Consider the following 16,483-nt stretch of genomic DNA (forward strand, 5'->3'; position numbering starts at 1 on the left):
TACTGCTTTTATTTGTTTATATAATTAATGATTAACTGATTTAATCATTTATTTATCTATTTATTTATTTATTTATCTATTTATTTATTTATGTATTTAATTATTTATTTATTTATTTATTTATTTATTTATTTATTTATTTATTTATCTATTTATTTATTTATGTATTTAATTATTTATTTATTTAATCAAATCATTTTTCATTTATATTGTATTTATCTTTCGATCTATCAATTTAATTATTTTCTTATTGATTTTGTATTTATCTTCCGATATAAGTCTCTATAGTTTTACTTATTTATTTATCCATTTATTTGTTAATGCACCTATTTATTTACCTATTTTGTACTTATATATGCGTCTATTTCTGCATTTATTTTTCACTTCGTCGTTTGATGATTTATGTTGTATTCATGTACAGTACAGTCAACTGGGCTAACTTTGCCTTAATGGGTAGCTTTTCCCTAACGGGCAACTTTACCTTAACGGGCAACTTTCCCTTAATGGGTAACTTTACCTTAAGGGGTAACTTTTCTCTAAGGGGTAACTTTACCTTAATGGGTAACTAACTTTACCTTAACGGGCAACTTTACCTTAAGGGGTAACTTTTATCTTAAGGGGCAACTTTATCTTAACGGGTAACTTTACCTTAACGGGTAACTTTGCCTTGAGGGGTAACTTTGTCTCTGTGGCTTTGTGGAGCATTTTGAGTCATCTCAGCTTTGTTGTAGTTATTCTTGGTTTGAAGACTCCACTTCTTGTCAAATATAATAACTGCCACAAAGAGAGAGAGAGAGAGAGAGAGAGAGAGAGAGAGAGAGAGAGAGAAAATAAGTAGGAGTGAAATATCTCTTCAATGTTATAGTTATCATTTAACGTTATAACAAGTGTAACTAAATGACAAATTGCCACATTTATGGACAATAAAGATCTATTATTATTATTATTATTATTATTATTATTATTATTATTATTATTATTATTATTATTATTATTATTATTATTATTATTAAAATTATATATTCTAACACCGATCCAAAACATCCCCCTAAGGGCAAAGCTATCCCAGTTGGCGGTATATTGCTGTGTACTGATTTATTTATTCATTCCTCTATTTTCATGACCACCATTGTATATTTTATTGAATTCTAAAACAATGTAATTTTTGGTAGTTTTAACTATCCACAATGCATCTGTAAATAATTTTTGTTGTTTACGGGAAATGACGCCAGAATAATTGTGGGAAAAAAACCCAACCAATATGGCCGATCTCGTTCTCATCTGTGACTGTCACGACTAAAATCTCAGAATTAAAAACCCTCAAATATTTCGATATGTTTGTTTAATTGTTTGTATGGTTACATTTGTTTGTTTGTTTTTAAGGGTTTTACTCCGCTTGAAACAAATTTAGGTCATATCAGCATCAGTTAAGAAGGAAGAAAATGGGATAGTAAAAAGTTCTAGAATTACAATTAAAGCACCAAAGAAAAGGTGAAACAAAGGGGAATTGATTCAAATAGGAAACGGATGTAGATTCCAAAAGCACACAATCAGTGTACTTAGTTTCAGATCACCTAAAAGTCTCACCCAGTAGTGCCGCGCTGAGGACCGGTCCTTGGACCGGTCCCACGGTCTTTTAGCTGTGAACCGGGGATCGGTCCCATAGTGAAGACCGGCGGCGGTCCTCACTTCTTATCACCTTTCAACTAGTGCCGCGCTGAAGACCGGTCTGATCACCTTCGGTCTCGCGCCATAGCCTACTACTTCCCCAGCGATTCGTTGCCTTCGGTTGCCTATCTTCCACCAATCACCACCCATCCCACTTAATTAATCGCACCCACCCCCTTTGCCATACACTAAACGACACAGACGACCATACAGGCAGACGACCACCAACCTCCACTCCGCAAACCGCCCTTTCGTATGTGAGATGGGGGGAACAGGAGGCGCACGCCTTGGACGATTCCATTATACGGGGTAAATTTCAAAATTTACTACACCATAATGATCGCAATGACAATGATCTATGGTGAAGGCATGACCCCTCTTCTCTAATGGGTTATTGTTTGAAATGTATGTGACTACTAAAGATGTGTGTGTTTGTGTGTGTTTGTGTGTGTGTGTGTGTGTGTGTATCGAACCTAGCAAGTAGCAAATCCGATTTTTTGTTTTCTTTTGTCCATCTCTTGTCACCACTCCTTTCTATCGCAGTGTTGTCATTTAAAATAATACAATAATATTAAAATTTCGTTTGGTGTTTTCACTAATCAAATAATATGAGTTTCATTAGTTTCTTCCTTCCAAAAAACCCAGTTATAACGTCTGAATTTTAAAAAAGTCCAATAGAATATTTGGGGACCCCGATAGCTCAGTTGATAGAGCACTCTCTTTATACGCAAAGGGCCAGAGATCGATCCCGGGTGCAGTCGAGTTTTTTCTGAATCCCTGTCTACTCAGCAATGAATGGGTAGCTGAGTTTGTTAGATCTGGCGAAAAGTCACCATCGACCCCTCTTATTACCTCATCCACCCCCTCTTATTATAACTTCACGTCTCTCTCTTACTCTTCAATGCTCGCTGCCCTCTAATGTGTGTGTGTGGTGGGGGGGGGGGGGGGGGGGGGGGGGGGGGGGTAGGAGTTGCGTGTGTGTATCAACGCCACGAACAACTCGATCAACGCCTTGGGCGATGCCATTATCTCCGTTAATGGGGATAAATTTCAAATTTTATTAAATTATCGAAGTAACAATGAAGTACGGTGAGCAAATAATGAAGGCATCACCCCTCTTCTCTAATTAGGTTACAATTTGAAATGAGTGTGTGACTACCGTGTGTTTTACTCCTGTAGACCACGGTTTTCATCGTGTAGCGGTCTTTAACGGTTCAAGAATGAACGATCCCACGGTCTCAAAGGTCAAACCGGTTCGAATTTCCAACAGTCTCTCAGGAATGTTCAATGTCGAAAAGGACCGGTCCTAGGACCGGTCCTTGCGGTCTTCATTTCCCAAGGACCGTAGGACCGTGGTCCTTAAGCTTGCCAAGGACCGCCCCGCACTATCACCCAGACATCAGCACAAGATCCCATTAAGAGGAATACACTGAAATGTTTACAATTCATATGTTTAAAAAAATAATAACAACAGTACATAAATTTTTTTTTATTGAGCTTTATATAGCGCAATATTCACCAAATGTGCTCAAAGCGCTTTACAAGGGGTCCCTGGTCAATAGCAACATTTAACATGTAGGACGGGACATGACGCCTGTTAGGCGTTATTACAATTTTTCGGACAAAGACAACGCTGTTAACGGCCAGGTACTCATTCTACACCTGAGTACGGTGAGAGATGTGAGTAAAGAGCCTTTTCCAAGGACTCAACTATGCGCCGAGCGCGGGGCTCGAACCCAGGACCTTCCGAGCCGAAAGCGAGTGTCATACCACTAGACCACATAGCCGCACAGAGAGATGATTTAAAACGAAAAGAAAATCATCTCCCAAAACTATACATTTGACTGTTTCTCTCTCAGTCTCAGCCAGGATATCCAGCCAGGGCCAGGACGAAACCAAGTAATCTCATTCCAAGACAAGAAGACACAGTAAGAACCTGCCTGCCCACTATGGGAGGTCAGGAACCCCGACCAGACACAGTAAGAACCTCCCTGCCCACTTTGGGAGGTCAGGAACCCCAACCAGACACAGTGAGAACCTGCCTGCCCACTATGGGAGGTCAGGAACCCCAACCAGACACAGTAAGAACCTCCCTGCCCACTTTGGGAGGTCAGGAACCCCAACAAGACACAGTAAGAACCTCCCTGCCCACTATGAGAGGTCAGGAACCCCAACCAGACATAGTAAGAACCTCCCTGCCCACTATGGGAGGTCAGCAACCCCAACCAGACACAGTAAGAACCTCCCTGTCCACTATGGGAGGTCAGGAACCCCAACCAGACACATTAAGAACCTCCCTGCCCACTATGGGAGGTCAGGAACCCCAACCAGACACAGTAAGAACCTCCCTGCCCACTATGGGAAGTCAGGAACCCCATCCAGATACAGTAATAACATCCTTGCCCACTATAGGAGGTCATGAACCCTACCCAGACACAGTACGTCCCTGCCCACTATGGGAGGTCAGGAACCCTACCAAGACACAGTAAGAATCTTCCTGCCCATCATGGGAGGTCAGGAACCCTACCCAGACACAGTTAGTACCTCCCTTTCCACTATGGGAGGTCAGGGACCCTACCCAGACACAGTTAGTACCTCCCGGCCCACCATGGGAGGTCAGGAACCCCACCCAGACAAAGAACCTCCCTGCCCACTATGGGAGGGCAGGAACCCCATCCAGACACAGTAAGAACCTCCCTGCCCAGTATGGGAGGTCAGGAGCCCTACCCAGACACAGTAAGAACCTCCATGCCCACTATGGGAGGTCAGGAACCCCACCCAGACACAGCAAGTACCTCCCTGCCCACTATGGGAGGTCAGGAATCCTACCCAGACACAGAAAGAATCTCCCTGCCCATCATGGGAGGTCAGGAACCCTACCCAGACACAGTTAGTACCTCCCTTCCCTCTATGGGAGGTCAGGAACCCTACCCAGACACAGTTAGTACCTCCCTGCGCACTATGGGAGGGCAGGAACCCCATCCAGACACAGTAAGAACCTCCCTGCCCACTATGGGAGGTCAGGAACCCTACCTAGACACAGTAAGAACCTCCCTGCGCACTATGGGAGGGCAGGAACCCCATCCAGACACAGCAAGTACCTCCCTGCCCACTATGGGAGGTCAGGAACTCCACACAGACACAGTAAGTACCTCCCTGCCCACTATGGGAGGTCAGGAACCTCACCCAGACACAGCAAGTACCTCCCTGCCCACTATGGGAGGTCAGGAACTCCACACAGACACAGTAAGTACCTCCCTGCCCACTATGGGAGGTCAGGAACCTCACCCAGACACAGTAAGTACCTCCCTGCCCATTTTGGAAGGTCAGGAACCCCACCAAGACACAGTAAGAACCTCCCTGCCCACTATGGGAGGTCAGGAACCCCACCAAGACACAGTAAGAACCTCCCTGCCCACTATGGGAGGTCAGGAACCCCATCCAGACACAGTAAGAACCTACCTGCCCACTATGGGAGGTCAGGAACCCCATCCAGACACAGTAAGAACCTACCTGCCCACTATGGGAGGTCAGGAACCCCACCCAGACACAGTAAGAACCTACCTGCCCATTTTGGAAGATCAGGAACCCCACCCAGCTCTACCCAACTGAGCGATCAGGATTTATTGTTGAAGAAAACACTCAAAATATATTTTAAAACAACAAAAAACTTCCATTTTACAAAAGAGCAAATAAAATATTTATTAGATGTCAATGATGAATGGTGTGTCTATGTATAGTCATTCTATGACTTTGTCCATCCATCTCATGATTCATTCTTTCAGTCCATCACTCATAATAATAATAATAATAATAATAATAATAATAATAATAATAATAATAATAATAATAATAATAATAATAATAATAATAATAATAACAATAGTAATAATAATAATAATAATAATAATAATAATAATAATAATAATAATAATAATAATAATAATAATAATAATAATAATAATAATAATTATAATAATAATAATAATAATAATAATAATCACAATAATAATAATAATAACAATAGTAATAATAACAATAATAATAATAATAATAATATCAATATATTTCCATAGCGCCAAAGCACCCAATAAAAGGAGTTCTACAGCGCCATACAATGAAATCATGAACTCACACCCGCACTCACTCGTTCACTGAGACAATCAAACATCCATTTCATTCGTTTATCTAATCTTCATTTGACAAGATGACAAAACCCCTACAAGCAGCTCCACCTAATATCTCAGGGTTTTCAAATTTGAATAGACAAAAAAAAACACAACAAAAAACGACAAACCAAAACAAACAAAAAACAAAAAACAAAACAATTGCATTAATCCAGCAATTACCCTTTATCAACACCTTGCATGAATAGCTTTCAGGAAATGTTTGAAGACTGAGTTGTTCCATGAGGCTTATTTTTTCATAAAATAGATGCTTTGATTTTGTTTTTTGTATGCATGCTTATTATGTATCATGTAGTGTCGTGATTTTTAATTTTGTTGTTTGTAAACATTTTTTTTATGTAAAGCGCCGCAGAGCACGATTAACGTGGATGTTTAGGTGCTATATAAATTCATTATTTACTATTTTATAATAATCATTTTTTACTTATTATCCCCTGATGTTGGAACGGAGTACAATTTAACACCTAGGATGATGAGACATGAAGCCTGTTAGGCGTGTTTGGTTTTATGTGGGTTTTTTTGAGTTTTTGTTTTTTTTTCCGTTTTTAAAAGGTGTTACGGTTTTTCTCACATATTATCTCATTCGTCTGTAGTTAGTGTTTCATTCATCCTATTTTGTTGATAAAGGGGAAACCCAAAACGTCCACACATTGTCTGTTTTCGTTTATTACCTTGAAGCTTATAGTCAATGTCACATTTATAGTTATTTATTTCTTCTAGCTTCCAGCAGCAACATTTCCTTCGATGATGGCCCGTTGATCTCACCACTGAAGTAGTGTCTTTGCAATGCCCAAGTATATCCCAGTAATAGCAATTGCTTGCTATCCTTTGGACAGGACGCTAGTCTATCGCAAAGTACATTCCTACAAATCTAACACCAAATTTTTGTTGATAAAGGGGGTACCCAAAACATCCACAGTATCCTGTCTTCGTATGATAAATTTAAGCTTACATTTCAATTACTTATCGTTACATTTTTTTTTTACAAATGTGACCCTCCGTCTCAAAACGGTATTATGTCGGGATGATTCAGACCCCAGAAAGTGAATTTAGAGATAGAATGATGAGAAATTGGATCTTAGAAGTTTTTGTAAGGCAAGAAATAGTATTCATACTCCAGCATGACGTAGAGAAATCAAACCCAAGTTTGATATTTGTGACAATGAATTCAATTTACCTAACCGAGTGGGTCCCGACATAATACCATTTTGACACGGCGGGTCACAAATAATAACAACAATAAAATCTTGACATACCAAAGAACAAAATAAGACGCAGATCAAATTGTTTACAATTTTACAACAATCAAAATAAATACAATCACACAGTATAAAACATTGATAGGGAAAAAAATGAAAAGTTTAAAAAAAAATGTTAAAAGTCATCTTTACACAATCAAATTAGTGACCTTCGTCTCGAAACAGTATTATTTCGGGATGAATTGGGTACGGTTAGGGTTAGGGACCCCGAAAAGTGAATTTAGAATTAAATGGATAGTAAATACCAATTTTTGAGCTTTTGCATTGTGTGGAATTGTCTTCATTCTCTAACATAACAAATCGAAACTAACCCCAAGTTTCATGTTTTTGTCAATAAATTCAATTTTTCTTTTCACTCAAGTCATCCCGACATAATACTGTTTTTAGACGGTGGGTCACATTAAATATATATATATATATATATATATATATATATATATATATATATATATATATATATATATATATATATATATATATTATTTTTTTTTTTTTTTTTTATTTTTTTTTTTTTTGGAATATCTTATAAGATTAAATGCTTTTCGTTTTCATCAGTAAACTGGACGTACTTTGGAAAAGACTTGTATTTAAACATTTGGCCGGAAAACTCGTCCTTCGAATATAGATCAATTTAAATGACACTCGTCTTGGCAAAAACTCTCAAACCTGGGACCTCGTAAAGTCTGGAGGTTTGAGATTGTTTGCCAAGATGATGTTTTGTTTGCTTTTAAGGGTTTTACGGCGCTTGCAACACATTCAGGTCATATCAGTGCCAGTAAAAAGGAAGAAAATTGGATAGAAAAAACATTCTAGATTTACAATTAAAAGGACTTGAGGAAAAAAGTAAGACGAGGGGAGTTGGTTCAAATAGGAATAGATGTAGATTCCAAGAGCACAATATCAGTGTACTTAGTTTGAGATCACCTAAAAGTCTCACCCAGACACCAGCACAAGATCCCACTAAAAGGAATATACTCAAATGTTTACATTATACATTCAAAATAAACACAACAATACATAACAGAGAGATGATTTACAAGGGAAAAAAAATATCCTCACCCAAACTCTAACTATACATTTGATTGTTTCTCTCCCAGCTAGGGTATCCGGCCAGGGTCAGGACAAAACCAAGTAATCTCATTCCAAGACAAAGACAGAAAGCAAATTGGATAACAGATATAAGAGGATAGAAGACACAGTATGTACCCCCCTGCCCACTATGGGAGCATTTGATTGTTTCTCTCCCAGCCAGGGTATCCGGCCAGGGTCAGGACAAAACCAAGTAATCTCATTCCAAGACAAAGACAGAAAGCATGTTGGAAAACAGATATAGGGGGATAGAGGACACAGTATGTACCTCCATGCCAACTATGGGAGGTCAGGAACCCCACTCGCAAAATTATGAATAAAGCTTTAAGAGAGTTTTTTTTCTCAGATGAGGGTCATTTATTTAAATGGATTGGTATTTGAAGGACGAGTTTTCTGGCCAAATTTTTAAATGCGCGTCTCTCCATAGGACAGTAGTGAATTGATTAAGAATGAAATAAAATAGTTCGTTCTGACTTGTTACTAAGAAGAGATCAACGACACGTGTTACACTTGAAGGTCATACGTAACCCAAAATCACAATCCAGTATGGTATGTTTTTATGGCTCTTGTAACCCGTTTAGGTCGTCGTATACTACGAAAAATCTGTAGAAATAGGAATTATTTTTGGCTCCAGCTACAAAACTGCATAGGTCTCTTTGGCTCCATAAATCTTGTTGAAAAGGAAAGTTTAGTTCCTTAGAACCAAATATATTATTCAGGAGTTTTAGAGCATTTTTGGACCCATGCTGAAGGCAAATTGTTTTTTTTCTAAAGCTATTTAAAATGACTTTTTTCTTTTTTTTCCCTTCGAAATTTCCAGATGGCAGCTCTGTAAGTGTCACATTATTTAAAAATTAGGATTTGACATTTAAAGAAAATAGAAAGATTTTGGGCTTTCAAGGGGAGGTAATTCCCTCCATTAGCCTCAAACAATGAAACGTTAACTAAGTTACATTTTTCTATGATATTCCATATGGCAATGACGATATTAATAAAAACAATAATAATAATAATAATAATAATAATAATAATAATAATAATAATAATAATAATGATAATAATGACAATATTTTGGACCGACATGCACTTATTTGTAGGTCTGATAACCCAATTCCTTATGGGGCTCATTGTTGTAAGGGAAATAAACCTAAAACAAATGTCGCAACAAAAAAACTTGTCTATTACAACAATGTTAAACAAGGCCCGCCTATAAGTGGGTTGGTTCGGTTCGGCTGTCAGACCTGCATATATGTACGCATCGGTTGGGACAATTCAAGTCCAGTAGTATATATAATTCAATCATGGAAGACGATTGATTGGTTTCTTCTTCTTTTTCTTTTAATCTATTATTTTTGTCATGATCTGTGGTATAAAATAAAATACAATACAATACAATACAATGCAATACAATCTTTTGCTAGAGGAACAGACAGAAGGGGCAGAGCAAAAACAAACAAACAAAAAACAAAAACATTTTTAAAATAATAATAATAATAATCATCATCATCATAACAATCAACCATAACATCCAATTCCCTATAATTTGTATTGACTTCTCTAGGTTTTTTTTCATTGTACGGTCAACTGGATAACTTTGCCTTAAGGGGTAATTTTGCCTAATTTTTCCTTTAGGGTAACTTTGCCTTATGGGGTATTTTTGCCTTTAGTGGTAATTTTGCCTCTGTAAATTTGGATCAGTTTTGAGTCATCTCAGCTTCGTTGTTGTAGTTATTATATCCTGGTAACCGACCGACTGACCTTTTTATCTAACGACCACACAACTAAATATTATACTCAAATAGGCTTCAACAGTCATGACGTCACTTCCCTCGTAATGACGCATAGTAACTTAGTAACGGGTTCTAGCCTATCGGAACAATGGCGGACGCCCTTATGAAATACTTCTCGGACGAGCATAAAAGTGTATATCAAGGATATCTAAAAACATTATAAATCTGATCATGTTTTGACTTTTATACATTCTGAGCACATGACATGTGAAAAAGTTCTAGCCAGCATGAAGAATAAAAAGTACCGATTTTCTTTGTTTAGAACCACGCTGCCCACTGTTGCTGGACAACGTGACATCAAACGATTGAATCTAATTGGTCCAATGTTAAAGTTTCCCCATACAGCAAAGCTATCCCAGTTGACGGTATAACATTAATACATGTGAACAGAACAGAACAGAACATTTTTACATAATACATGTGAACAGAACAGAACGTTTTTACACTTCGTGAATGAACAGATCTCTCATAATATAACATCGGTCACCACGATTAAATTGTCTCTAAAAATTGTTTGTGTATATATTTGTTTAAAAAGGTATAAAAATTAGTCAAAACTGTATATAAAAACAAAACACAACCTGTAGTGATTGTGGTATAAAACTAGACGAGGTCAGAAGTATAAAATCTTCACAGCTTTATTAGCCCAAGAACAATGCATTTTCTTACAGTCTATATAAAACTTATACACATTGTTTTAAGGATTTTAGGGCCTTTACAGCGCTATAACAACACGCATGTGTTATCTCAGTGCCGTAGAGTTTCACTCCAATTTAAAAAGTCATGAATGAGCATATCTCTACATCATTATGTATCATCGCGAAGTTCCAGGTTTGAGAGTTTTTGTTTTTTTCCCAAGATAAGGGTCATTTACATCGATCGATATTTGAAGGACGAGTTTTCTAGCCAAATTTCAAAATTTGAGTTTTTCCAGAGTTCGACAGAATAGGCAATATATTTGAGACAGTTTCTAGCAATTTCAATTTGATTTTTCCAGGTTCGACAGAATAGGCACTATTTGAAAGACATTTCTGCCAATTTCAAAATTTGAATTTCCAGAGTTCGACAGAATAGCAATATATTGAAGACGATTTCTACCAAATTTCAAATTTGAATTTTCCAGAGTTCGACAGAATAGGCAATAATTGAAGGACGAGTTTTCTGCCAAATTCAAATGAGTTTTCCAGATACAGAATAGCAAAATTTGAAGGACGATTTTCTAAGCCAAACAAATTGAGTTTTCCGATTCGACAGAAAGGCAATATATTTGAAGACGAGTTTTCTAGCCAATTTCAAATTTGAGTTTCCAGAGTTCACACAATAGCAATATATTTGAAGGACATTTCTGGCCAAATTCAAATTGAGTTTTCCAGTTTGGCAGAATAGCTAATTTATTATTATTTTTTTTCCTTCGTCAAAACGGAGCTTTTCATGACACACTGCATTCCGTAAATATATAGAAAATCAGCAACCTTGTATGAAGTAAACTATAGCTACCTCCTAAGAATTACAAATTTTAACATTTTCTACAAGGCAAGCCTGGGTCAAACTGTATGGTAGTTTACTTAAAAACAAAATCATTGTCCTAAACGCAACACACATTCACACAAACACACACACACAGAAACACAAAGCAATACATCAACGATGAAGGAGAATGGAGACGTTTCGGATGGGAACAATTTATGTAAAAAAAAATAATTTTAAATAAAATTCCCTTTATTCATCCCCATGGGGAAATTTGTCTTTAGGGTCTATTCCAAGGGAAGACTGGAATAACCCAGGCATCAGCCGCAGTGCAGCGCTGCAAAGTGAGCTAGGGCGAGGTGGTGACTTGCTCAAGGCCATACAGCGCAGCGGCGGGTGATCGAACTCGGTACCTTTCGGGTACGAAGCAAAGACCGTACCGACTTAGCCCCACTGTCCCCAAAGTATCCCCCTATTGTTCTCGTCCGAAGCCTCTACAATATCTCTCTTTCATTAGTATTTTCACCATCCCAGTCTTCAGGCAGCCCCCCCCCCCCCCCCCCCCCCCCCCAACTACAACCACCACCACTCTCTAAAGCAATACATTACAACACAATAATATATATATATTAAAAACGGTAGCATAATAAGTTGTGTATAGAATATTATTATCATTATCATTATAGTTTTGTTTGTTTTGTTTTTAAGGGTTTTACGGCGCTTGCAACACATTTAGGTTATATCAGCGCCAGTAAAAAGGAAGAAAATGGGATAGTAAAAAGTTCTAGAATTACAATTAAAGCACCCAAGAAAAAGTAAGACAAAGGGGAAGTGGGAACAAATAGGGATCAGATGTAGATTCCAAGAGCATACCACCAATGTACTTAGTTTGAAATCACCTACAAGTCATCCAGACACAAGCACAAAATCCAACAAAGAGGAACACACTCAAATGCTTACATTATACATTCAAAATAAAAATAATAATACATAACAGAGAGATGATTTACAAGGAAAAAATTATCATCTCCCAAAACAATAACTATGCATTTGACTGTTTCCCTCCCAGCCAGGACTCCGACCAGGGCCAGGAAAAAACCAAGTAATCTCATTCCAAGACAAAGGCAGAAAGCATGTTGGAAAACAGATATAAGGGTATAGAAGACACAGTATGTACCTCCCTGCCCGCTATGGGAGGTCAGGATCCCCACCCAATTATCATTATAGCACATGACGAAGAATTGAATTTGAATTTGAAGAAACGATGAAGACGATGATAATATACATAATGTATTGAGTAATAGTAATAGTAGTAGTAATAGTCAATGCTGACAACCTTAACTCTCTCGAGTTCACCCTCATTGAAAATCGAACAAATTTGTTCGATTTTCCATGCATATGAACTCGAGAGAGTTAACTCTATCAGCGCCATTGGCCGCACTATGCTCAGAGCAGAATCTGTTCTACTGGCCAATGGGCCGGTCTTGAAAGGCAAAAATAATAATGTAATCCAATCTTACTTTCTACATGACATACCATAAATTGAACCAATCGTATCAATGCTTTCATCAAAAACATTCAATTGGCCCGAGGGGGGTATTTTAATTGAGATTTTGCCCCTCCTACTCACTTCATTTCTTGTTGTTAACAACATAAATGCCTGCTCCACTCACTTTCTGAATTAATTAACAATTTTTAAAAAGTTTAGAATACACATTTAAATGAAATTAGATTAAATATAAATCTTCAACTATCGTTTTCAAATGTGTGGAAGGCTCGTCACCAGCATATCTCTCAAGCCTCATTGAACGGTACAACCCACAGCGATTGCTTCGATAAACGAAAGACCTCATATTGAAAACACCTCGCTGCTGTCGAGGGAAGACTGGTGAACGCGCCTTTCAGCATTCTGGTCCAAGGTTGTGGAATTTGCTACCAATAGAGACACGTTCTTCGTCTTCACTAGAGGAATTCAAGCGTCGATTGAAGACATTCTTATTCCAACAGGCTTTCTTTTGATTATGTGTATAAATAGCGTTGTCGTTCGTGTACTGTGTTAGGGCTTAATCTATGTTATGCGTCCAGAGCCCTCCTGATGAAGGGATGTTTGGCGCACTATAAATCTATATCATTATTTTTTTTTTTTACATAACTTATGTCATAGCTGCCAACTTTTCAAAATGCAAAAACGTATTATTATACGCCCAATTCATGTCTTCTTAAAATGGCATATTTATTAATGTACTTAAGTACTAGAATGGTCAGAACTGTAATATAAGAGAAGCTTACCTTTATCATCATACTGGGTAGGCATAAGTGATGGGGAGGTGGTGACAGAAGCAGATTACTGAGGCTTGGGCTTAACAGCCTCCTTTGTGGCGAAAATTTTCTCCCAAGATAATTTTTATCAGATTTTCTTCTTTTTTTTTTTTTGTCTTTTTTCTGGATTGGCCAAATGGTACGAAGTACGATTTGATTTTATCGTACTGGTTGGCAGCTATGCATAAGGTTGACAGCATTGGAAGTAGTGGCTATATTCATTTTGATTTGACATACAATAGAAAATACAATGGTTGCTTGCATCATCGATTTGTACAGTTTTATTGGTTTATTGTACATAGCAGAAATATTGTTGGTTTGATACCCTGGCTTATCTCTCTCTCTCTCTCTCTCTCTCTCTCTCTCTCTCTCTCTCTCTCTCTCTCTCTCTCTCTCTCTCTCTATCTTTCTCTGTCTCTCTCTCTCTCTCTCTCTCTCTCTCTTTTTTTCTCTCTCTTTCTATCTCTCTCTCTCTCTCTCTCTCACTCTCTCTCTCTCTCTCTCTCTCACACACACTAACACAAGCCAAACTCATATATGCAAACCAGAAACACACAAACGGTTTGTTTACGTACACACAAACACCCAAACACCCCCTCACTCATCACTTCCTCCCATTCTGTCAATCAATAAACGACGATAATATTAATGATTTCATCACTCAACATCACTCTCTCATCGCCTTCATCATCATGATATATATATATATATATAGCGCAATATTCAACAGCAACGCTTAACATGTAGGACAAAGACATGCTGCCTGTTAGGCGAGAATACATTTTCTTTGGACAGGTCCTCATTTCACACCCGAGTCTGTGAGAGAATGCGAGTCAAAAGCCTCTTCCTAGGACTCAACTATGCGCCGCTCAGAGCAGGATTCGAACCCTGGACCTTCCGATCCGAAGATGAAATCCATACCACTAGATCCCAAAGCCGTTGTTTTATAAAATACGTATAAACTATATAACATAATATATATTTAAGTGATCAACTGCCACTTAGAAAGTTTGTCAAATCAACAACAACATTGACACAATCAGATTAAGCTCTACATCTAAAATTAATCTTCTTCAACCAGTCAAAAAGACTTAAAACCACCCCCCCCCCCACACACACACATATATTTATCAACCATCAACCAATCAAAACCCAAGGCCACGCCTTTTCTTCCATTCACTATTCAACCAATCAAAAGACCAACCCCCAACCATCAAGCTATTCTTCTTCACACATAAAAAATAAAAATAATCAACACCCAAACTCCCCCTCCACATTTATTCGTCAACCAATCAGAACCCAAGGCCACGCCTCTTCTCTCATTCCCCATTCAACCAATCAAACACCACCAACCTCCAACCATTCACCCATTCTTATATATATATATCAATCAAATTAACACTCAAATTCTTGCTGCGTGATGGCGTTCAAATCTTTCATCAACCCCTCCAGATTAGCCATTTCAGCCGTCAGTTCTTCTGTGCTCAGAGATTTCTGGGGGTGGGGGGGGGGGGGAGAAAATAGAGAAATATATATTTTTAAAAAGGTGTGTGAAGCAGGCACTTATGTTGGTAACAACAAGAAATGAAGTGAGTTGGAAAGTGCCAGAAGACAAAAGAGAATAAAAACTTCACAGCGGCGATGGGGGCTCGAACCCGTGCCCTTACAGGTTGGACAACTCTGCCTGGCCTGGAAGATTATGACTCTACTGTATGAGCTATACGGGTTGTGGATAGCGCATACGGTAGAGTCACAATCTTCCCAGCCAGGCAGAGTTGTCCAACAAGTAAGGTCGCAGGTTCGAGCCCCCATATAGCCGTCACAAAGTTTTTATTCTCTGTTGTTTTCTGGCACTTTCCTACTAACTTAATTTCTTGTTATTAGAACTATATAAAACTGAGACAACTGACACATTTTTATGGATAACCAAGGCTGAGGATTAAACCGTAGCCATCGTAAAGTTATAGCCTGACACTGACCAAAAAATGACGTCAAGTCTTTTGCCACAAAAGAAAACAAATCATGAGTTGTATTCAATAGTTCAACCAATGAAATAACTTGTTGTTTCCTTGAGCTCTACTAACGACAACTCACTAGATGCAACACAAACCTAAAGAACGACGTCAAACTGCCAGTCCTAGATGGTTCTAGTGTCAGGTTCTAATATGTTAACGATGGCTACGATTAAACTGACCCGATCTTGATTTCAAGAAGAAGAAACCCAAACAAAAATATCTGTCTGCTTTGTTTTTGTTGTTTTTAAGGGTTTTACGGGGCTTGCAACACATTTAGGTTATATCAGCGCCAGCAAAAAGAAGAAAATGGAATAGTAAAAAGTTCTAGAATTACAATTAAGGCACCCAAGAGAATGTAAGACAAAGGTGAACTGGAAACAAATAGGGATCAGATGTAGATTCCAAGAGCATACCACCAATGTACTTAGTGTGAGATCACCTATAAGTCTCATCCGGACACAAGCACAAAATCCAACAAAGAGGAACACACTCAAATGGTTAAATCTTACAATCAAAATAACAAACATAATAATACATAACAGAGAGATGATTTACAAGGAAAAAAATATCATCTCCCAAAACAATAACTATACATTTGACTGTTTCCCTCCCAGCTAGGACTCCGGCCAGGGCCAGGACAAAACCAAGCAATCTCATGCCAAGACAAGACAGAAAGCATGTTGGAAAAC

At 38.1% G+C, this 16,483-nt stretch overlaps 1 protein-coding gene across 4 annotated transcripts in view; it reads right to left on the reverse strand.

The window, feature by feature from the left end:
• Positions 1-14,151: 14,151 nt before the first annotated feature.
• The window catches only part of LOC144960542 (neogenin-like), a 155,749-nt gene continuing 153,417 nt past the window's right edge, over positions 14,152-16,483 (reverse strand). For all 4 annotated transcript variants that reach the window (XM_078893737.1, XM_078893740.1, XM_078893738.1 and 1 more), the window contains one exon: positions 14,152-15,273. In XM_078893737.1, coding sequence (XP_078749863.1) covers positions 15,175-15,273 — 99 coding nt within the window. In that variant the 3' untranslated portion in view covers positions 14,152-15,174. The remainder of the gene's footprint in view (positions 15,274-16,483) is intronic.

This window comes from Berghia stephanieae, chromosome 15 (genome assembly GCF_034508935.2).
Source record: "Berghia stephanieae isolate SIO BIC M18660-M18661 chromosome 15, UCSD_Bste_1.3, whole genome shotgun sequence".
NCBI lineage: Eukaryota > Metazoa > Mollusca > Gastropoda > Nudibranchia > Aeolidiidae > Berghia > Berghia stephanieae.